Source organism: Desmodus rotundus, chromosome 12 (assembly GCF_022682495.2).
Source record: "Desmodus rotundus isolate HL8 chromosome 12, HLdesRot8A.1, whole genome shotgun sequence".
Classification (NCBI taxonomy): domain Eukaryota; kingdom Metazoa; phylum Chordata; class Mammalia; order Chiroptera; family Phyllostomidae; genus Desmodus; species Desmodus rotundus.
The window spans coordinates 50,637,197-50,660,584 of NC_071398.1; the positions used below are offsets into that span (position 1 = coordinate 50,637,197).

Consider the following 23,388-nt stretch of genomic DNA (forward strand, 5'->3'; position numbering starts at 1 on the left):
AGCTGTGAGGTGATGTCTCATGGGGTTTTAAGTCGTAGCTCCCTCATGATTAGTGACGTTGAGCATTTTTTCATAGGTTTGTTGGTCACGTGCATGTCCTGTTTGGAGAAGTGTCTGTTCAGGCCCTTTGCCCGTTGTATAAGGGATTGTTTCTGTTTCTGGTGAGCAGCCCCTAGTTTATTTGTCCCTCTGAGGAATATCCAATGTGCTTAGGAACGGAGGGTACTGAGTGGTCAGGCCCTTCAGAGCTCCAAACCTTGTTGACACCAGGTCAGGTTCCTCCTGTGTGCCTTTGTGATCCTCTCTGCCCTTCTGGCCACGTCCCCAACTTCTGTGAGGAGGGCCTTGTGGTGAGTGGTGTGCGCTTCCTTTACAGGGGTCAGTGGCGTTCAGGGATGTGATTGTGGACTTCACCCAGGAGGAGTGGCAGCAGCTGAAGCCTGCGCAGAAGGACCTGTACAGGGACGTGATGATGGAGATCTACTGGAACCTGGTGTCGCTGGGTAAGGGGGCAGCTTCACCATGTCACTCACCATGTGCCTGTCACTTCAGGATGACTCAGAAATGGAAAAGGTGGACAGATCTGACTCGGTAGGACATTCAGATTACTTGAAGCTAAAAGTAAAATTGATAGGTGATGAAGTGGGGAAGAGTATTTACAGTCAGGATTATAAATACATAAAGAGCTCTTAGGAATAAATGAGAAAAAGATTAAATGAATGATAGAGAGATGGACCTAGCTTATCAGCGTGCAATTCACAGATGTAGAAATGCATGGAGTTACACTTTACAAAAGATTTATAAACCTTACTAATAGTCAAAGAAGTACCAGTTGAGTCAGAGAAATACAGTTCTTGCCCATGAGGTACACAGAGATGAAAAAGAATACCGTCCCTGGCCTGGCGTGGCTCATTTCGTCATCCCGTACACCAAGAGGTTGTGCGTCTGATCCCCAGACAGGTACTTACGGGAAGCAACGATCCATGTTCCTCTCTCTCATCAATGTTCCTCTTTCTCTGCCTCTCTCCCCACCTCTTCCTCCTCACCTACTTCCTCCCTGTCTAAGCGTATCCTGGATGAGGTATAAAAAAAAAGAGTAACATCATCCTGTATTAGGGGGGTGCAGGGAAAGGGACTCTTCATTTTAGGAGCATGAAGTTGGGACAACTCATTTGGAAGGCAGTTTGGTGTTTTCAACTAAATTTCAAATGATTCCATTTCTAGAATATAGCCTTTAAAATTTTTTCTATAAGCGTGCAGGGTTTTTCCATAAGAAGAAAAATCAAGAGAAATGCCGTAGATGCCCACCTATGAGACTCACCAAAGAAATCATGGTGTAGCATTACCATGGAAGTGATGATGTTCTTCCAAGGTGAGCACCCTTTGTAGTCACTGACACAGAAACATGTCCCTGGGTAATATTTTCAGGAAAAACAGTAACTTTCAGAATTAGTATATGGTCCCATTTCATTAGCAGCTTTTCTAGAGGTTTAACTGATCTCCAGTAAACTGCACATAGTTAAAGTGAACAGTTTGATGCATTTTGACATTTGTATACATCTGAGAAATCATCCACAAATGGACATGTGGTGCAGACATGTCCATTAGCCCAAAAAGTTGTTCTTTCCTTCCCCCACCCTCCATCCCCCGGCCACCACTGTGGTTTAGGTTGCCTGTCCTAGGGTTTCATGTATATGCAATCACATGGCACACACTCTTTTTTTTTTCACCTGATTTCTTATACTTGGCATTATTTCTTTGAGGTTCGCCCACATTGTCCATCTGTATTAAGAGTTCTGTTTTTTTTCTTTCTTTCCTTTTATTTTTAAATCCTCACTGGAGGATATGTGTATTGGTTTGAGAGAAAGTGAGAGAGAGTGTGAGAAAGATCAATCGGTTGCCGCCTGTTCAGGCCCCGACATAGGATCAAACCGGCGAAGTCCTTGCTGTTCAGAATGGTTGGGTCATACAAATATGCATATTTTACTTTTTCAAAAGCTACCAAACTTTTCTCAAAGCCTTTGTCTTGTGTTGTATTTTTACCAGTACTCATGGGGAATTTCATTGCTCCGTGCGCTTGTCAGAACTCAACATGCCGAGTCTGTCATTGCAGCCGTGCTCGTGGGCGTGCAGTCTTTCCCACTCCAGCTGGCAGCTGGTACTGAGAACCTTTCCAGGTGCTTCTTCGCCATCAGTATATTTTCTGCAGTGAAGTGTCTGGTTCAAGTCTTTTTTTTTTTTTTAAGATTTTATTTATTTTTAGAGAGGGGAAGAGAAGGAGAGAAACGTCATTGTGTGGTTGCCTCTTGCGTGCCCTCCACTAGGGACCTGTTCTGCAACCCAGGCATGTGCTCTAGACTGGGAATTGAACCTGCAACCCTGTGGTTTGCAGGACAGCACTCAATCCACTGAGCCACAGCAGCCAGGGCTGGTTCAAGTCTTTGGCCTGTGTGTTTAGTTGTGTTGTTTGCTTCCTTATTATTCAATTTTGAAAGTTCTTTACATATTCTTTCTGTTGTTAATCGTTGCTCTAAGTCCTTTATCAGATATGTGCTTTGTAACTATTTCTCCTACTCTGTGGGGAGTCTTTTCTCTTCCTCGATGGCAGCGTTTGGAACGCAAACGTTTTTTATGGTGATGGGGTCTAGTTAGTTATTTTGCTGTTGCTTGTGCTTTGGGCTTCATATCTGAGGGACCATTGCCTTACCAATCGCCATGAAGATTTACTCTTCTGTCTACAGGTTTTAGAATTTTAGCTACTTATTTAGGTCTTTGGTCCATTTTGAGTTAATTGTTGTGAATAGTGTATAAAGGGGCTAACGTCACTGTTCTTGTTTTTTAAATGAAGTTCATTGTGGTGACATTGGCTAGTGGGGTCCAATAGGTTTCAAGTGTACATTTCCATGATAAATGATCTGTTTGTTACATTGTGTTCCCGTCACCCAGAGTCACATCATCTTCAATCATCACATGTTGTCGTTCTTTTGAACGTGCACATCCAGGTGCCCCAGCACCACTTGTTCATGAGCAGAAGTTTGCAATTGGATGAAGCCCAGTTTTTCAATTACTTTCTTCAGGTTTGCAGTCTGACCATGTTCACCAAGGAGACTCCTCTCTCCAATCTCTGCAGCTACAGACCAGTTATGTCCCCAGTGTATCTCAGACACATGGGCCCCAAACACACCAACTTTCGCCCTTCTTCCCTCTTTCCCCTAGAGAGTTACCCTCAGCCTCCATGTCCCAGGCCACCACCTGCTCTGACATCCGGCATTACCCCCACACCTCAAGGTCACAAAACCAGGATCACTCTACCTTACGTACTTTTCAAATCCTTTCCTCCGGGATGGAATAGTTATAGGGGGCCAGATAGTGACTCAGGGATCGGACCCCATTATGGAATGTGCTGGCTGATCTTGAGGGTGTGGCTCCATTCTCAGAGCCTCAGTTTCCCCATCTGTACACTGAGAGTAATCTTACCAGCACCTAGTCATGTGCTGTGAGGGGTGCTTTTTACCATGCCAGCACGTGGCCAACTCTCACTGAAGGTTTATCAGGTGTCTTCTGTGTGCTGGACACTGTGTGGGAGCTGAGACTGGTGAGGCCCTTGCCTTCACGGAGGTCACCTCCCGCTATGGGAGCTGGCAGTGTGCACATCAAGGAAGAGAGCCTGTAATGGGCACTCACAATGACACAGGCGAGAGAGAGGCAGTCAGGAGCTTCCTTTTCACAGTAGGGTGGACAGAGAAGGCCTCCTTGTGGGGAACAAAGGCTCACTGAAGCTCGAGGGTGAGCTCCCATGGGGTAGCTGGGGTAAGGGCAGGAGCAAAGGCCCTGAAGCAGGAAGCACTGGGCACACACAAGGAAATCAAAGGGAAACAAGGATGAGTATGGCTGGATCACAGACAGGAGTAGGGAAGAGAGAAGGTGTTGCCTCTGGACGCCAGGGTACAGGGAAGGTGCTGGAGGGTTTGGTCTGACTCTGTGGTCCTCTTCCCACGGAGTGGACTGTGGGTTGTAGAGAGTGGGGGAGGCTGCTGCATTGGCAGCAGTGGTGGTGTATCGGTGTGTCTGGTCCAGTTCAAGTTGTCATGCGAGGTGGCATTTGTTAACAGTCTGGATGGTGGGAGGGAAGGAGTGAGTCAAGGATGACTGCTAAATCTTTTTTTTTTTTTTAATTATAAAAAATTTGGTTTTTTTTAAAGATATTTTGTTTATTTTTTTTTAGAGTGTAGGGGAGGTAGAAGGAGGGAGAGAGACATTGACATGGGAGAGGAACAAGGATGGGTTGCCTCTCGCATGCCCGAGCTGGGGACCTGGCCCACCTCCCTTGCGTGTGCCCTGACAGGAAATCAAACGTGCAGCCTTTTTGTCCACAGTCCGGTGCTCACTCCACTGAACCACACAAGCCAGGGCAAAATTTATTTTCTCAATGGTTACAAAACATACATAACATAAAGTTAACTGTTCAACTATTTTGTTTTTGACTGTTTAACTATTTTTACGTGCAGTTCCATGCATGAAGTACAATCTGTTGTTCAACCATCACTACCATCCACGTCCAGAATTCTTAATTGTCCCAAGCTGACAATCTGTCACCTGTAAAGAACAGCTTCCCCTTCCCCCTCCCCAAGCACGGGCTCCCATGTCCTACTTTCTGTCTATATCAATTTGATTTTACTTGCCTCGTATGAGCGGAACCATACAGTATTGGCCATTGTGTGTCTAACATATTTTGCTAAGTCTGTTTGATGGCTTTTCTTATTCCTTTTATTATTTGGGACTGGAGGTTCTGAAATCAAGTTTCACATCCAATGTGTTAGGTTGGGATACCGGAGAGGAGTGCCTGTTAGGCCTTGGATTATGCCTCAGCAGAGCTCGGAGAGGGGGGTCTGGGTGGGGTCGTCTATTTAGGAGATATCAGCATGGAGAAGAGACACAAATCTGGCCTTCTAGTACTCAGGGGATAGGTGTCAAACTCAGATGTTGTAGGAGCAGTGGGGGCTTAAATGGGAGAAGGTCAGCTGCTTACTGTTTCTGCTTTCTTTATTGCCTCCCAGGAAGGAGGGCACCATGTGGCCAGATCTTCCCTTTTTGAATGAGATTTTTCCCAAAGTTCTCACAGTTTTTAATATTGGGAGGAACCCTGATGTCCATGTGCAGAGTCCAGAACTCGGGACAGTCCCCTAGGTGGAAACAGTGATTGAGGATCCCATGGGACACACTCAGGAGAGGTCTGGAGCAGCTGTGGTCAGCAGGGAGGGATGAGTGTGCAAAGAGGAGGCTGAGGAGTCAGCAGCCAGGGCCAGGACGCTCCTGGGCAGTGTAGGAAGGTGAGAGCCTGGCTGGCCTGGGGACATAACTGGGGATACAGAGCACAACCAGCACACCCACATGTGAGTCGGTTCTCACTTTATTGTTTCTAATCACAGTCAATGGTTTGAGAAGCACAGGTGGCTGGGAGCATGAAGGTCGAGGCCAGGAAGCAGGAACAGGGTGCAGCGAACCCTCACTGGGTTTGTGGGGGCCTTTGATCTGCTCCTCCAAGCCTGCCTTCCTCCTCTTTCTCCAGGGGTCTTTCTGCTCAGCTCTGAGCTCCCTGGCCAGCATTACACCCACTTCTAAGGGGACCTTTCTCTGTCTGTGCTCACCTCCCTACTACATATTGTCTCAGCTCACTGCTTTCCTTCTTCTTCCCCTGACTGTTTGTCCATTACTCTCAGCTTGTGCCTTGTGTCTTGGGACGGTCCTCCCTCCCAGCGTGGTTAACTACATGTGTGTACTCATCCCTTTCCCCTCCCCTCAGACTTGGAGACTAGACCTGACAAGAAAGAATCAGACCCACAGGAGGACGATTGGGAAGACAGACCATCCATTGCTGTAGTGGCCGAAGGACCTATGAGGACTGGTGACCAGGGTTGCATCTGTGAAGGAGCAGGGACACAGAATGACTGGGTGGGATGGCGAGAGGGGAGCCCAAGAACCTGTCTGGGGCCTTTGGACCTGTCCCACATGTTAGCCCCTGAATGTGGAGAATTTAAAGCATTTGTGCACCAAAGCCTCATGCCGGCCCCACCAAGATCTGAAGGACTGAGGGGACCGGGGACGCACCTATTCACCACGTGTAGGAATAACTCAAGTACTCCAAGCCTTGGTCCTCCCTCCAAACTCAGCTCTGAGAAGGTGTCCTCCAATTGCAGGGACTGCAGCAAGGCTTTCAGCTGTAGCTCGTCCCTGAAGGAGCAGCAACAAACCCACAGCAGGGAAAAGCCCTTCTCCCACACCACATGCGGGAAGCAGTTCACTTGGCAGTCGCATGTCACCGTCTACCAGTGTGTGCCCACTGGGGAGAATCCATACGAGTGCGGGGAGTGTGGCAAGGCCTTCAGGGAAAACAAGAGCCTCATCGCACACCAGAGGAGGCACACCGGGCACAAGCCATATTCATGTGGGTTCTGCGGGAAGGCCTTCACCCGGAACAAGTACTTCATCAAGCACCAGAGCACGCACACTGGGGAGAAGCTGTTTGCTTGTGAGGAGTGCGGAAAGGCTTTCAGCCAGAAATGGAAACTCAGCGTGCACCAGAGGACACACACTGGAGAGAAGCCTTACCTATGCAGGCAGTGCAGCAAGGCCTTCACCCGGAACAGGAGCCTCATAGTGCATCAGAGGTCGCACACCGGGGAGAAGCCGTATGAGTGTGCAGACTGCGGCAAAGCCTTCAGCGATAACAGGAGCCTCGTCCTGCATCAGAGGACACACACTGGGGAAAAGCCGTACATGTGCGAGGACTGTGGCAAGGCCTTTAGAATGAACAGGAATCTTATAGTGCACCAGAGGATTCACACCGGGGAGAAGCCATATGCGTGCAGGGACTGCGGCAAGGCCTTCACCAGGAACGAGTACCTCATCGCACACCAGAGGACGCACACTGGGGAAAAGCCTTATACCTGTGGTCAGTGTGGCAAGTCCTTCAGGCAAAACTCTTCACTCTGGAGGCACAGCCTCATGCACACCAGGGAGTAGCCCTACCAGTGCCTCAAGCCAGAATTGCTTCATGGGACACTCAACCCTGCAGGAGCACCAAACCAACCACGCATTCGAGAAGCCCTATAAGTGAGCCCAGTGCAGCAAAGCCTAGGTCAGGAACTTCTTTGTTCCTCTCCACTAGAGGATCTACATGGGAGACAAGGCCTACATGTCGGGCAAGTGCAGAATATCTTGTAGCCTCTCAAGGCCTGGCAGGTTCACTCTGGATTCAGGCAGATGGAAAAAAAGTGGGGGGAGCCATGGGGAGGCTTGACATGCCTTTATTCAATGGTGGGCGATCTATGCACGCTGCAAGCTGCATGTCCCTCTTAAATACTAAATACAGACAAAGCCAACAGAAAGCCAGACTATTGTATAACAGCATGATTCCGCACATGTGAGCCCGCTCAATGTTACGGGAACCAATTATCAGACGTGATCTCAAGGCTATGAGAACACAGGTTATCGTAGTTCCCCAGATAGCTGGATGAGGGAGCCAAACAGCTTCCATTTATCCTACACAGAAAACCTTCAGCAGGAACTTCAACCTCATGCTACACCAGAGGAGGATGCACACGTAGAAGAGGGGCAGGGAATCTCAGAAGCCCCACACTACTGGAAGGTCCTGAGCCCTTGGGAAAGTGCAGGACTTGACATTTGGAGCCCATGGGTAGGACAAAAGAAAAGTCCTACCCAGATAGGTCATAGGAATGTGGGCCTTGGGGATAGGCCACGCCATGCTCACCATTTGCTTCCATAGCATCTGTATGGCTTCGTGGAAAGTAAGTCCCCCTACAGGTTTATATCTGGAAGCTTGGCCAGGGGCACTGTGGCCGCAGACTGAGCTGAAGTAAACTGTCCTATGAGTTTGGACAAGACATTTAGTGTCTCAGGGTTTTCATCTCCTTGATAGTAAAGTGGACGATTAGGAAGAGGAAGGAACAGGGAGGTGGGCTCCATGGGGACATTGTTACTTTGTCACACATGCCTGTGTGTTTGCTCATTTTCCCCACACCCAGTCCCTAGTTTCCCTGCAACACCAACTGGAGAGTCTCACACTTGTACTGTGTAGAAGTAACCAGGCGGGTCACGAGGAGAAACACTTTGGAGGGGATTAAGACGTAACAGTAGTTGCTTCATATGTCAGTTTCTCATAGTGGTCTACTAAAAATTCTTTTTAAGTAAGACTTTTAATTAAGTGAGACCAATGTCATTTTAAACAGTCACAGGTGCAAAAGATGCAGGGACGGTTGTCCTGTGCAAATGAGTGGCAACAATTGGGGAGAGGGAGCGTGAATACCCCACAGGAACCCCCAGAAACCAGCAAGCCTATACTAGTCCACCTGGCCCTCCCAGCCCTGGATTCCTGGCTTGGGAATGGTCACACCACATCTCAGGCCTGTTATCAAAATAGATGACCTTGGGGTTTGCTTGTCTCCCATGACAAAGGAGAAATATGAGCAGGAAATTACATCTGTCCATCACCCCACTACACACATTCCTACCAGCAGCATTAGGAGGTTCAGTGATGTCTCAGTCACTGAAATTTTAAGGGAGACCAATGTCATTTCAAATACTCATCAGGAGCAAAAGGTACAGGTACCAGTTTTCCTGTCAAAATGAGTGCCAACACTTGAGGGGAGGGAGTACAAATTCTGAGGAACCCCAGGAACCCAGCAAGCCTGCTCAAGGTATGAGGCCACCTGCCTCTCCCATCCCTGCATTTCTGGCTTGGGAATGGTCGGACCAGGTGGCACGGCCCAGGCCCTCTTCAAGGAGATCGGGGAAAGGTTCCCTCTTGTAGAAACCCAGCCTTGTGGACTCCCACCCTGCAGGGCTGTTCAGTTACAGCAGAGAAATCCTCTCTCACATCACAGAATGTGCCCAACCCACCCCCTGCAGGCCGGAATTCCGGTGAAAATAAAGTGCCTTCAGTCAGACGGGGGTGTTACTCAGTCTATGCCTCACCCACAGCCTGGGTCATGTTTCAGTTAATATTTCATTACTGCTGCTAGTAGTGATCTATTACCAATAATAAATAACAAACGATATAAGCATTGTGCTGTATTAACAACAATAAAGCATTTATTAATAAATGGGTAATTAGTTACTACTTTTATACAGGTTGTTAATTCTTTAAGACGATTCTGTGAACGTTGGTAAATAACTGCTGACTGGGCCCTGTAGCCTTGTACCCTCCTGCTCATCACCGACAGTTGCCAACTGGTGGTGACCAGTACTTAGACTGGCTCCCACTTCCGTATAGTTGCTCATCTACTGCAGTGGTGTAGGGGGACAGGCAGAGCACAGCGCGCTTACCCGCCTGGCCTGAAGCTGGGGTCCTCCAGTGCCTTGGTTGGTGAAGCATTGCTTGGATACGCCAAGGTTGAGGGTCTGATCTCTGGTCAGGTCTCATAAGGGAAAAAAAAAAACAAACCCCAAAACAATGAACCCTTCAATGAGTGGAACAAAAAAATCTATGTCTCTCTGTCTCAAATAACAATGTTAAAAAGTGAAGTATATTTTTCTTGTGGAGTGAACTTTACAGGAGTCTTTACTTGGTGCCACACAATCTTGCCTCCTCAGTGGCCCAGAGGAGGGGACAACAGAGTCCCTGCCCATGGAGTGGTCTCCCTGCAGTCTTACCCCACTGGGACTCCATGATCATGGATGGCTCAGCTGGGCAGAGCATAGGCTGCACCCAGAGAACGGATGGACTTGATTCAGCTCCCTCAGTTTATTTTCAATGTAAAGAGTTGTCGTTGAGATATTTTACATTTACAAGCATCACACTTTATTCATTTAGTCCTTCAGGAAAAAGATTATAAAACATCTGGTTGCCCTGGTTGGTGGGGCTGAGTGGATTGAGCATCGGCCTGCAAACAAATATCACCAGTTTGATTCCCATTCTGGGCACATGCCTGGGTTGTGGGCCAGGGCCCCAGTTGGAGGCATGCAAGAGGCAACCAATTGATATTTCTCTCACACATCAATGCTTCTCTTTCTCCTTTACCCCCTCTCTAAAATAAGTAAAATGTTTTGTTTTGTTTTTAAGTATCTTATGTTCTGAGAATACTCCTAAGAGGTGGAGATGCAGCAGTGTATTATAAAATACATTCTCCCATCACCCATGGGCATGAACAACAGTGTAGGGACTGGCTGTGGGAAGGGGGGTGCTCTGTAAGGAGGGGGCCAAAGTGGAAATAATTGGAACTGTAATAGCATGAACAATTAAAAAAATTAAAAATTAAAAAAACCCTACCATCATGGAGGCCAAGTTACAGAAAGCAAGGGAAACACTAATAAAGAAAGATTTTAATATAATAAGTTCCAATTTCCTTAGAGAATTTGGAATACCAAAACCCACTGGGCCAACAACTCCCTTTGAAAACTAGGGCAGAGCCGGAGTCCACTGGGTCTAAGTGATCAAGAGCTCAAACCAGACAGTGAAGGCTTCCTGCCCCTTAGCGAGGAGTGGACATTATCCTCTTAGGGGGAGGGGACACACCTCAAGTGTCTCTTGCAATGTTCAGCACATTGTGGGTGTTTTATGAATGTATCTTGAGTGATGGGGGCAGCTGTGGCTTCCCCGGAGAACAGGTCTTTGGGAAGAACAAACACATCCATCCATTCAGTCATCAGTTTCTAGAGTGGCTGGAGTTTTGTGCCAGGGGCTCATTCTTGAAGACCTCGCACCATCCAAACCTGCCTAATACAAGGCCAACCCTAATGGGATGAATGGCATATCTCTCCTACTAATGACCCGAAAGTAACAAACGGTTTACAATTTACACAATTCATCATATTAGAAAGTAAGGATTTTTAGGAAAGTTTAAATTGCAGGTCTTGTAATCCAGAAAAAAAAAAGCCAAATATCATGATTTCAAATATTTATAATTCAAGTTAGCATAAAATATAGCCATGCTGTATTTTAATGAATACATTATAATATGCTTCTTTTGACACACACACACACCCCCCCCGACATAAAAACTAGAACCTGGCCAATAACTCCCATATAGCTGTAGCGCTCCCTCAGTTCCTCCAGTGCAAGGTAATCATCACCCTGGATCTTGGCACATCTGTGTTTGCTTTTATCTTTCAGCAGGGTACTTTTTTCCCCTACAGAAATGTTTTAGAAGCTCCGTGTTACTAATTTCAGTCAGATTGTAACTAGGCTCTACCATGCTGAAAGCCTAAGCTTCCTCTTAAAAGTGACTGTGCAGTTTTTGCCCTCATCTGCTTTCATCCCACGCTCCCCACGGACCAGAGAGCTTTGTGTCCAGACAATAGCAGGGCTCTTTCCCAGGCAGATCTGTTCTTTGAAGAAGTCAGGGGTAGACAGAGCTGTGCGTTCTTCCTAGAGATTCAATAACTGACAGCTCCAGCTGGTCTGAATCAGCACCACAGATAGGCTCCCACATGAAGCCCAGCACCACGGCCAAGTGTATGGAGAGAGTTCAGTTCCAGGGGCAGCTCAGCTAGCCTGGTTCAGACCGGGAACAGGTCGATCTGAAAAGGGGTTCAGCTCTTGTTAGGTTAGTCATTTTGTTTGACCCTTGTCCCATGCACCAAAATGTTGTGAGTTCGATCCTCTGGGTATATGTGAGATGTGACTGATCAAAGTTTCTTTTTTTCTTTTTAAAATATATTTATTCATTATGCTATTACACTTGTCCCATTTCCCCCCCTTCACTCCACTCCATCCTGCCCACCCCCTCCCTCCCACATTCCCCACCCCTATAGTCCATGTCCATGGGTCATACTTATAAGTTCTTTGGCTTCTACATTTCCTATACTATTCTTACCCTCCCCCTGTCTGTTTTCCACCTACCATTTATGCTACTTATTCTCTGTACCTTTCCCCCCTCTCTACCCCTCCCACTCCCCTGTTGATAACCCTCCACGTGATCTCCATTTCTGTGGTTCTGATCCTGCTCTAGTTGTTTGCTTAGTTTGCTTTTGTGTTTGTTTTAGGTGTGGTTGTTAATAACTGTGAGTTTGCTGTCATTTTTACTGTTCATATTTTCTATCTTCTTTTTCTTACATAAATCCCTTTAACATTTCATATAATAAGGGTTTGGTGATGATGAACTCCTTTAACTTGACCTTATCTGAGAAGCACTTTGTCTGCCCTTCCATTCTAAATGATAGCTTTGCTGGATAGAGCAATCTTGGATGTAGGTCCTTGGCTTTCATGACTTCAAATACTTCTTTCAAGCCCCTTCTTGCCTGTAAAGTCTCTTTTGAGAAATCAGCTGACAGTTTTATGGGAACTCCTTTGTAGGTAACTGTCTCCTTTTCTCTTGCTGCTTCTAAGATTCTCTCCTTCTCTTTAATCTTGGCTAATGTGATTATGATGTGCCTTGGTGAGTTCCTCCTTGGGTCCAGCTTCTTTGGGACTCTCTGAGCTTCCTGGACTTCCTGGAAGTCTATTTCCTTTTCCAGATTAGGGAAGTTCTCCTTCATTATTTGTTCAAATAAGTTTTCAATTTTTTGCTCTTCCTCTTCTCCTTCTGGTACCCCTATAATTTGGATGTTGGAACGTTTAAAGTTGTCCTGGAGGTTCCTAAGCCCCGTTTTGTAGAGGGGCAGAGCCTTAAGTGTTCACCAGGGCGGGGTAATGCTCCTCCCTGCACTGTGACGCTGTATGTTGGGGAGGGGTCCAAGAGGGAGCAATGGCGCTTGCTCCGCTCTCTGCCAGTTTTCAGTCACTCCCTCTGCTACCCACATTCAAATTGGGCCCTTCTGGTGCTGCTTCCTGAGTGGGTGGATTTGTGTATGTTCTAGGACCCTGCAGGTCTCTCGAAGGAACTCTCCTGTGAGGCTGGGAGTTTCTCCCACTGCTGCCGCAACCCCCACGGGTGTTTTCAATCAGGTTTGAGGCTTTATTTCCCCGAGTTGGGTTGCATGGTCTGCTTCACTCTACCGCCGTTCCTCCCAGCCTATCTATGCGCGAATATGGGACCGCAGGGTCTGCCAGCCACCACCTTATGGGGTCTGCTAGCTGCAGCCTGGCCTGCCCAGTTCCACAATCCACCACCTCGCTGGGTCCGCCAGTCCCCACCTTGTCATGAGTCCTCCCCATCCCTGCTGCCTGTCTCTGCCCCTCCTACCGGTCTGAATGAATGTTTCTTCTTTATCTCCTTGGTTGTTGGACTTCCATACAGTTCAATTTTCTGTCAGTTCTTGTTGTTTTTTGTTTTTAAATTGTTGTTGTCCTTCTTTTGGTTGTGCGAAGAGGCACATTGTGTCTACCTATGCCTCCATCTTGGCTGGAAGCTGATCAATGTTTCTTTCACACATCAATTTTTCTCTCTCTCCCTTCTTGTCTCACTAAAAATCAATGAACATATCCTTGGGTAAAGATTTTAACAAACTCTAGATATGATCCCTGAAAGTATAGTCTTTCCTTGGGTAAAGATTTTAAATAAAATAATGAGGGTCACCAGTTTGACTCCCAGTCAGGGCACATGTCTGGGTTGTGGACCAGGTCCCCAGTGGGGGACATGTGAGGGAGGCAACCACACATTGATATTCCTCTTCCTCTTTCTCCCTCAATTCCCCTCTCTCTAAAAAGAATTAAAAAAAAGAAAAAATAAATAAAATAATTAAAGGGGGTTCAGCACCTCAAACAGCCCCCACTAGTTGGGTTCAGCAGTAGTGGACAGGTCTACTGTAGTGGTTCACCACCATAGGAAGGCCTATGGGGAAATGAGTTCAGCACCACGGAGAGAGCTAGAGGAAGAAGGAAGATCAGCACCACGGCACCTCTGTCAGGAAAGGGGTTCAGCACCACGGGCAGGTCTGTGGGGGACAGGTTTCAGCACCACGGACAGATCTAAATTGGGAAGGGAGATCGACACAATGGACAAGCCTTTCCACTGGGGTTCAGTGCCTGGAGACGTAGAGCTGGGGTTTTCAGCACCGCGGATAGTAACAAAGAGCCTGCTTTGCTCTGCTGGTCGCATGTGCTCTTCTGAGCAGTTTTCTGAGCCCATTCCCTAACCCTCACCCTAGAATCTCCAATTGCTGGCATGTCAGGAATACAGGCTCTCCTGGTGTTCACCTCAGAAACACAGGCATCAAATGCTTAACGTGCCCCAAAGGCAATTCTGGATTTTTAAAAAGTTTTTATTTCTTGATTGATTTTCGAGAGAGGAAGGGGGAAAGAGAAACATCGATTTGTTGTTCCACTTATGTATGCATTCAGTGGTCGGTTCTTTTACATGCCTTGACCAAGGATCAAACCCTTAACTATGGCGTATCAGGACGACGCTCCAAGCAACTAAACTACCCTGCCAGGGCGGAATTCTAGATTTTCTTCATGCATGCAAGTAGTATTAATATTAATGAACTTGATCCTACTCAGTGCACTCAGGGCACTCAGCTGCTCAGGCTCAAAGTCTGAAAGTCTTCCCTGAGTTCTCACACCCTCTCACCTCTCACATCTGTCCATCAGTGAGTCCTCTCAGCTCCATCTCCAAAGTAAATGCGGAATCTGTCCCCTGTTCGCCATCTCTCTGCCACCACCTCATCCTAGCCACCATCATTCTCATTTGGTTTATTGCAACACCCTCCTTAAGGGTCTTCTTCCCATTGTGCCCATTGGTTCTCCTCAAGCAGTCTTCACACAGCAGTTTCGGTGATGCCTTGAAACTGTTAGTCCGGTTCTGTCACACCCTCCCTCCGCGCCCTTCCTTCCATGACTTCCCAGAGCCCCCTGGTAACGCTCAAAGATGTTACTGTGGCTTTTAAGACCCTGGATGCCTCTTTGGTCTCATCTCCCATCATTCCCTTTCTTGCCAGAACACTCTGGACACACAGGCCAGGAGAATATACCTGTTCCAGATAAACAGGCAAAGGACTGATATCCAGAACATATAAAGGAAATCCTACAAATCGATAAGTAACCTCTACACAAAGCAAGGATGTTGTCAACAGGGAATTCACAGAAGAGAAGAGAAACCTGGTCAACAAACATGTAAATTTTCTCCACCTTACCAGCAGAGCAGGGAAATGACGAAATGGTTCTGTAAAAGGAGATCTTTCCGCCCTCAGCTATGGCTTTATAAAAATAAAATAAAATTTTGATGTAGCCACCTTGAGAGCAATTTGGAGGTAGTCGCTGCACTGTCAACGTGAATAATAAGAACAGCTATTAGCTATTAAATAGTATATAGTCATTATTTAATTTTTACCTTCACAGCAATCCTGCGATGTAGTCAGCATATTATTTCCCCCGAACGGAATGGGAGACTGAGGCGCAGAGATAAGTGACACACCTAACAACACACCAGCGACAAAGGGCAAAGCCAGCTTCTGACCCCAGGGTCCCTGGGGGATGCCACACCCCTGTCCAGCTCCTTCCTTCGCCCTCCCCCATCCCCACTCCGGTTGTGTGAAGTTTATGTCTTAGCGGGACAAAGATAACATCCGTGCCTATCGGCAGGGTAGGGACGGCTCATTCCACCGTGGCCGACCTCATAGCGAGCAAAACCCCACACCCCACATCCCACGGCATCGCGGGTGCATCGTCACTGTCGCTTCTCCACCCCTGCCCGCACCTCCCGGCAGGCGCATGCTCCTCGGGGCTGGGGCTGGAGGAGGGGAGAAGGCTGCCCACCTGCTTCTTCTCCCCTTCCCCCCACCCATCACCAACCCCACCTCCCACCGCAGCCTCGGCGTCTGCGCAGCTGTCAGTCGCTGCTGCGCCAGCTCTGCAGTGCCGGGACAGAGTCTGGTTGGGGAGGGTGAGTCCTTGCAGGGACCCTGAGGGCGGAAGGGGGCGGGGAAATGGGGCTGGGGGCGCGGGAGGTGATTCTAGGACGCGCAGGAGAAAGTAAATGCGTGTGAGAAAGTGAATGCGTGAGCGCGTGTGTGTGCCTGGGGTGAGGGGCCAGGGTCTCCCCAGGGAGGCGGCTGCGGGGAGGGGTCTCTAGCCCATCCGGTGGGCGAAGGCTGGGTTGGGTCTGTTTCTCGGCCAAGGGCTGTCTGTCCACCGGTCAGTGGCTTGGCCCTGAATTTAGGCCTTGGCGCGAGGAGGGCAGGATGACCCTGGGTCTGTGTCTGCACGCACTTGTGCTTTGATCTCGAGTGAGCTCCGTCTCCGTGGGCACCGTGTGTGTCTGAGTACCCACCCCCACAATGGTTGGGCGCTCAGGGACTGGAGGCAGACAGGGTTCGGCTCCCCGCCCAGCTCCCATTTAGCCCTGTGGCTTTGACCAAGGGCCTCCTCTGTCGGCACATTGGAATCATACCGTGTTTGCCGCGGAAAACCATTGTGCACGTTAGATTAGCCAAAGGACGTGGAGCGCCGCGGGGTCCCTGGACCCCTGGAGCACTGCAGGGACCAGGGCCGCTGGGTTGCGATTACTATTATTGTGGTGGCGTTCGTTGTTGCCCCATCTCCATCCTTTCTTCTCAAGGAGGATTTGTTTGCTGTGCCACCGGGCACACAAGCTGTGGGTGTAAACTCCCTTGAACACGCACCTGGGTGTTCAAGGCCAATTTGTGGTTTCTTGGAAACTGTTGTCTGTGCTTCCAGCCTCCTTCCCCACCCCCCTGTATCCTCCCCAGCCCCCTACGTCCTCCCCAACCCACACTGACTGGCAGCCCAGTGCCCAGCGCCCCGCCTCACCCTCCCCCCGCACCTGTGCTAGTTGGCTCCCAAGGTCTTCCTTTTTTTTTTTTTTTTTTTTAAATCCTCATCAGAGGATATGTTCATTGATTTTAGAGAGAGGGAAAAGGAGAGAGAGAGGGAGAGAAACATCAATGTGAGAGAGGTACATTGATTGGTTGCCTGATTCAGAATCAAACCTGTACTTAACCTTTTGATGTTCGGGGACAATGCTCCAACTGAGCCACCAAGCCAGTGCGAGTGTCTTCCTTTTAAATATTTGCAATGATCATTGGCATTTTCAAATGCAGAAGATGTCACCTAAAAACACACATTTCCATTGTTCTTGTGAGAAATCAGAAGTCGGGACACACTGGGTCCTATGTTTTCACTTGGCCAACATCGGCTGAGCTGAATGGGCAGCTTCTTCAGACTGGGTGACTGACCTCTCCTTTGCTGCAATCCCCACTACTCCCCATGACCTCTCCCCAGACCAGGCATCCTTTGCCACTTGTTCACATTTTCTTTATAAGAGAGGAGTATTTCTATGTTTACAGTCAGGACTTTATAAAAGACCCAACAACGGTGCTGAGGATTCAGCAGAACCAGGTTCAAACAACACAATGAAATTCATGCAGTGTGTAATTCCAAAAGCCAGCATTTATTTACATGTATATTGACACACACACGTGCAGCAAATCACAGGTGAAGTTACCTGAAATTTAAACAATTTGCATTTTACTGTTCTTAGCGGGGTCTAAAATACATTGAGTAATGGGCATGAAGTGTCCAATTCAGTCCAGGTAAAGCTCAGTGAATGTGCATAAATGACACCACCACTGGGGCCACCACTCAGCTCAAGATACAGAACATCTCCAGGCCCTGGCTGGGTAGCTCAGTTGATTAAAGCATCGTCCTGATGTTCCAGGGTTGCAGGTTTGATCCCGGGTCAGGGCACATACAAGAATCAACCCATGAATTCATAAATGAATGGAATAACAAAGCGATCTGTCTTTCTCCTTCTCTCTGGAATCAGTTTTAAAAATAAAATAAAATAATCATGTAATAAATCTCCAGTCCCCACCCCCAAAGCTCCCTATGCCCCCCCAAGCATGACCACTGTTCTGGCTTCTATCAACATTGATTCATTTTGCTTGTACTAGGCTTTGATTTTAATCAATAAAATCACATACATATATACTTCTAGGTGCCTGGTCTTTTTCACTCAGCCCAATATATATATTTAGGTTTTTGCGTGTCGTTGCATGTATGTTCTTGTCCTTTTGTCCTGAGTAGTACTCCATTATATTTCCTTATCCATTCTCTGGCTGAGACACATCTGGGTTGTTAATGGTTTCTGGTATGACTATGAGTAGCTTTGACTATGAATGTGAGCAGTTTGTGTGAGGAATACAGCTGATGGCAACATTCAGGGGCAAGTGTTTGTGTGGACATCGGTTTCATGTTTCTCTTGGCTGAGGATCTAGGAGTGGAAGCACGGGCTGCTGGGGAGACTGCGTGTTCTGTTTTAGGAGATTTCATCAAATTGTTTTCCAAAGTGATTAAACCAATGTACACACCCAATATGATGTGGAAACCAAGACATGGAAACAATAAAAAAAAAGACAGCCCTGGCTGGTGTGGTTCAGTGGATTGAGTGCCAGCCTGAGAACCAAAGGGTCACTGGTTTGACTCCCATTCAGGGCATATACCTGGGTTGCGGGCCAGGTGCCAGGCAGGAGGCATGCAAGAGGCAACCACACATTGATGTTTTTCTCCCTCTCTTTCTCCCTCTCTTCCCCTCTCTAAAATAAATAAATAAAATCTTTAAAAAATAGACATTTTCTTAAATATCTCTAAAGGCATTTACACACTTTAAAAATATCAATGAGAAGTAGACTTCTGGCCAAGGTGGAGGTGTAGGTAGACACGCTGTGCCTCCTCGCACAACCAAAAGAAGGACAACAACAATTTAAAAACAAAAAACAACCAGAACTGACAGAAAATTGAACTATATGGAAATCTGACCAACAAGGAGATAAAGAAGAAACATTCATCCAGACTGGTATGAGGGGCAGAGACAAGCAGCCGGGCGGAGAGGACACAAGGCAAGGCTGTGACTGGTAGATTCAGTGAGGTGGTGGATTGTGGAGCGGGGCAGGCAAAGCTGCAGCTGGCAGCGAGTTCCAGTGCGGGGCTATAAAGCCTCAAACCACTGATTGAAAACACCCGTGGGGGTTGAGGTAGCAGTGGGAGAAACTCCCAGCCTCACAGGAGAGTTCCTTCGAGAGACCTGCAGGGTCCTAGAACATACACAAATCCACCCACTCAGGAAGCAGCACCAGAAGGGCCCAATTTGAATGTGGGTAGCAGAGGGAGTGACTGAAAACTGGCAGAGAGCGGAGCAAGCGCCATTGCTCCCTCTTGGACCCCTCCCCAACATACAGCGTCACAGTGCAGGGAGGAGCATTACCCCGCCCTGGTGAACACTTAAGGCTCTGCCCCTCTACAAAACGGGTGCGCCAAGACAAAAAAAAAAATGGCCCAAATGAAAGAACAGATCAAAGCTCCAGAAAAAAATACAACTAAGTGACAAAGAGATAGCCAACCTATCAGATGTACAGTTCAAAACACTGGTAATCAGGAAGCTCACAGAACTGGTTGAATTTGGTCGCAAATTAGAAGAAAAAATGAAGGCTATGCTAAGAGAAACAAAGGAAAATGTACAGGGAACCAATAGTGATGGGAAGGAAACTGGAACTCAGGTCAACACTGTGGACCAGAAGGAAGAAAGAAACATCCAACCAGAAAAGAATGAAGAAACAGGAATTCAAAAAAATGAGGAGAGGCTTAGGAACCTCCAGGACAACTTTAAACGTTCCAACATCCAAATTATAGGGGTACCAGAAGGAGAAGAGGAAGAGCAAAAAATTGAAAACTTATTTGAACAAATAATGAAGGAGAACTTCCCTAATCTGGAAAAGGAAATAGACTTCCAGGAAGTCCAGGAAGCTCAGAGAGTCCCAAAGAAGCTGGACCCAAGGAGGAACTCACCAAGGCACATCATAATCACATTAGCCAAGATTAAAGAGAAGGAGAGAATCTTAGAAGCAGCAAGAGAAAAGGAGACAGTTACCTACAAAGGAGTTCCCATAAAACTGTCAGCTGATTTCTCAAAAGAGACTTTACAGGCAAGAAGGGGCTTGAAAGAAGTATTTGAAGTCATGAAAGCCAAGGACCTACATCCAAGATTGCTCTATCCAGCAAAGCTATCATTTAGAATGGAAGGGCAGACAAAGTGCTTCTCAGATAAGGTCAAGTTAAAGGAGTTCATCATCACCAAACCCTTATTATATGAAATGTTAAAGGGATTTATGTAAGAAAAAGAAGATAGAAAATATGAACAGTAAAAATGACAGCAAACTCACAGTTATTAACAACCACACCTAAAACAAACACAAAAGCAAACTAAGCAAACAACTAGAGCAGGATCAGAACCACAGAAATGGAGATCACGTGGAGGGTTATCAACAGGGGAGTGGGAGGGGTAGAGAGGGGGGAAAGGTACAGAGAATAAGTAGCATAAATGGTAGGTGGAAAACAGACAGGGGGAGGGTAAGAATAGTATAGGAAATGTAGAAGCCAAAGAACTTATAAGTATGACCCATGGACATGAACTATAGGGGTGGGGAATGTGGGAGGGAGGGGGTGGGCAGGATGGAGTGGAGTGAAGGGGGGGAAATAGGACAACTGTAATAACATAATCAATAAAATATGTTAAAAAACTAAACCAAAAACAATATCAATGAGAATTCCTTGATGTCATAGAATACTCAGTCCATAATCAAGCTTCCTTGATTATCTTTTTTAAATTAATTTTTAAAAAACTTATTGGTTTTAGAGAGAGAGAAGAAAGGGGGAAGAGAGAGAGAGACAGAGAGAGAGAACTATCAATTTGTTGTTCCACTTATTGATGCATTTATCGATTGATTCTTGTATGTGCTATGACCAGGGATCAAACCTGCAACTCTGGTATATAGGGACTATGCTCTTATCAACTGGGATACCTGGCCAGGTCCTACATTTTTTTTAATATCATGTTTCTTTGAATCAGACTCCAGAAATGATCTCACAGGTGTTTTTAAAGTTTGTTTAATTTCATTTTTTTAATTCTTGCTTATTCTATTACAGTTGTTGGAAACAAGGAAGAGACTCACCAGCATTTGATTGCTGAGTTGCTAACTTTTCTTTGAATCTAGAACATCTGCCTTGTGGGTTTCTTTTTAAAAATATATTTTATTGATTATACTATTACAGTTGTCCCATTTCCCCCCCTTCATTCCCCTCCACCCTGCACCCCCCTCCCACCTGCCTTCCCCCCCCCTTTAGTTCATGTCGATGGGTCATATATATAAGTTCTTTGGCTTCTACATTTCCTATACTATTCTTACCCTCGCCCTGTCTATTTTCTACCTACCATTTATGCTACTTATTCCCTGTACCTTTTCCCCCTTTCTCCCCCTCCCACTCCCCCATTGATAACCCTCCATGTGATCTCCATTTCTGTGATTCTGTTCCTGTTCTAGTCATTTGCTTAGTTTGCTTTTGTTTTTTGTTTTTTAGGTTTGGTTGTTAATAGCTGTGAGTTTGTTGTCATTTTTACTGTTCATATTTTCTATCTTTTTTTTCTTAGATAAGTCCCTTTGACATTTCATATAATAAGGGTTTTGTGATGATGAACTCCTTTAACTTGACCTTATCTGGGAAGCACTTTATCTGTCCTTCCATTGTAAATGATAGGTTTGCTGGGTAGAGCAATCTTGGATGTAGATCCTTGGCTTTCATGACTTGGAATACTTCCTCTCAGCCCCTTCTTGCCTGCAAGGTTTCTTTTGAGAAATCAGCTGACAGTCTTATGGGAACTCCTTTGTAGGTAACTGTCTCCTTTTCTCTTGCTGCTTCTAAGATTCTCTCCTTCTCTTTAATCTTGGGTAACGTAATTATGATGTGCCTTAGTGTGTGCTTCCTTGGGTCCAACTTCTTTGGTACTCTCTGAGCTTCCTGGACTTCCTGGAAGTCTATTTCCTTTTCCAGATTAGGGAAGTTCTCCTTCATTATTTGTTCAAATAAGTTTTCAATTTCTTGCTCTTCCTCTCCCCCTCTTGCACCCCTATGATTCGGATGTTGGAATGTTTCAAGTTGTCCTGGAGGTTCCTAAGCCTCTCCTCATTTTTTTGAATTCTTGTTTTTTCATTCTGTTTTGGTTGAATGTTTCTTTCTTCCTTCTGCTACAAACTGTTGATTTTAGCCACAGTTTCCTTCCAAGCAGTGTTGGTTCCCTGTTCATTTTCCTTTTTTCACTTTTCATCGTCTTCATTTTTTCTTCTAGTTTGCAACCATATTCAACCAATTCTATGAGCATCCTGATTACCAGTGTTTTGAACTGCATATCTGATAGGTTGGCTATCTCTTCATATCTTAGTTGTATTTTTTCTGGAGCTTTGATCTGTTTTTTCTTTTGGGCCTTTTTTTTCCCCCTCAGCATGCCTGCTACATAGTAAGGGGAGGAGCCTTGGGTTTTCACCTGGGCAGGGCAACCCACATCACTGGGTTGTGATGCTATATGTGAGGGAGGGGTCCGAGAGGGAACAGTGCTGCTTGCTCTGCTCTCTGCGGGTTTTCAGTCACTTTCCCTACTACCCACAATCAAATTGGGACCTTCTGGTGCTGATTCCTGGGTGATGGGTTTGTGTATGTTCTAGGACCTTGTGGGTCTCTACAATGAACTCTCCTGTGAGGTAGGGAATTTCTCCCGCCTCAACCCCCACAGGTGTTTTAAGTCAGAGGTTTTGAGGCTTTATTTCCCCATGCTGGGACCCTTGGTTGTGTGGTCTATCTTGCTCCCCAGTTGTTCCTCCCGGTTTATCTGCATGCAAATATGGGACTGCCCTGGTCCTCCAGCCACCAGCTTGCTGGGAGTCCTCTCTACCTGGCTACCCATATCCACCCCTCCTACTGGTCTGGATGAATGTTTCTTCTTTAACTCCTTGGTTGTTGGACTTCCATACAGTTCGATATGCTGTCAGTTCTGATTTTTTGTTTTTAAATTTGTTGTTGTCCTTCTTTTGGTTGTGCAAGGAGGACAGTGTGTCTACCTATGCCTCCATCTTGCCCGGAAGTCTGCCTTGTGGTTTTTAAATGTAATCTAACAATTTCTATTTGCATCAACCTAAGCAAGAAGAAAATGCTTATAAGAGGTTGCTTTTTTTGGTGTTATTTGGTTTGTTTGTTTGTGTTTTCACCAAGTGGATTTACTTCTTTTCTTAAAAAAATTACTATAGCCCTGGCCAGGTGGTTCAGTTGGTTAGAGTGTTGTCTCATGCAACAAAAGATTGTAGGTTCGACCCCCAGCTGGGGTGCATACAGGAGGCAACTGATCCATATTTCTGTCTCTCTCCCCCCCTCCCTCTCTCACTAATATCAATAAAAACATTCCTGGATAAGGATTTTAAAAAATTACTATGCATGCCCTGAGCAGTGTAGCTCAGCTCACTGGGCATTGTCTCACAAAGCAAAAGGTCCCAGGTTTGATTCCTGGCCAGGGCACATACCTGGCTTGCAGGTTCGGTCTGTAGTTGGGGCATGTGAGAGAGGCAACTGATGATGTTTGTCTCTCACATCAATGTTTCTCTTCTTCTCTCTCTCCCTCCCTTCTCCTCTCTCTAAGAATAAGTAAATCTTTT

At 46.6% G+C, this 23,388-nt stretch overlaps 1 protein-coding gene across 11 annotated transcripts in view; it reads left to right on the forward strand.

The window, feature by feature from the left end:
- SMIM17 (small integral membrane protein 17) overlaps positions 1-23,388 on the forward strand; it is a 38,415-nt gene that overhangs the window by 6,480 nt on the left and 8,547 nt on the right. For 5 of the 11 annotated variants that reach the window (XM_053916003.1, XM_053916001.1, XM_053916000.1 and 2 more), the window contains exons 3-4: positions 377-503; positions 5,804-9,136. In XM_053916003.1, the coding sequence (XP_053771978.1) occupies positions 377-503; positions 5,804-7,023 (1,347 nt within the window). In that variant the 3' untranslated portion in view covers positions 7,024-9,136. Of the gene's footprint in view, positions 1-376; positions 592-1,253; positions 1,373-5,803; positions 9,137-15,235; positions 15,780-23,388 lie in introns of those variants that run through there. The other 6 variants (XM_053916005.1, XM_053916004.2, XM_053916008.2 and 3 more) reach the window with 6 other exon arrangements.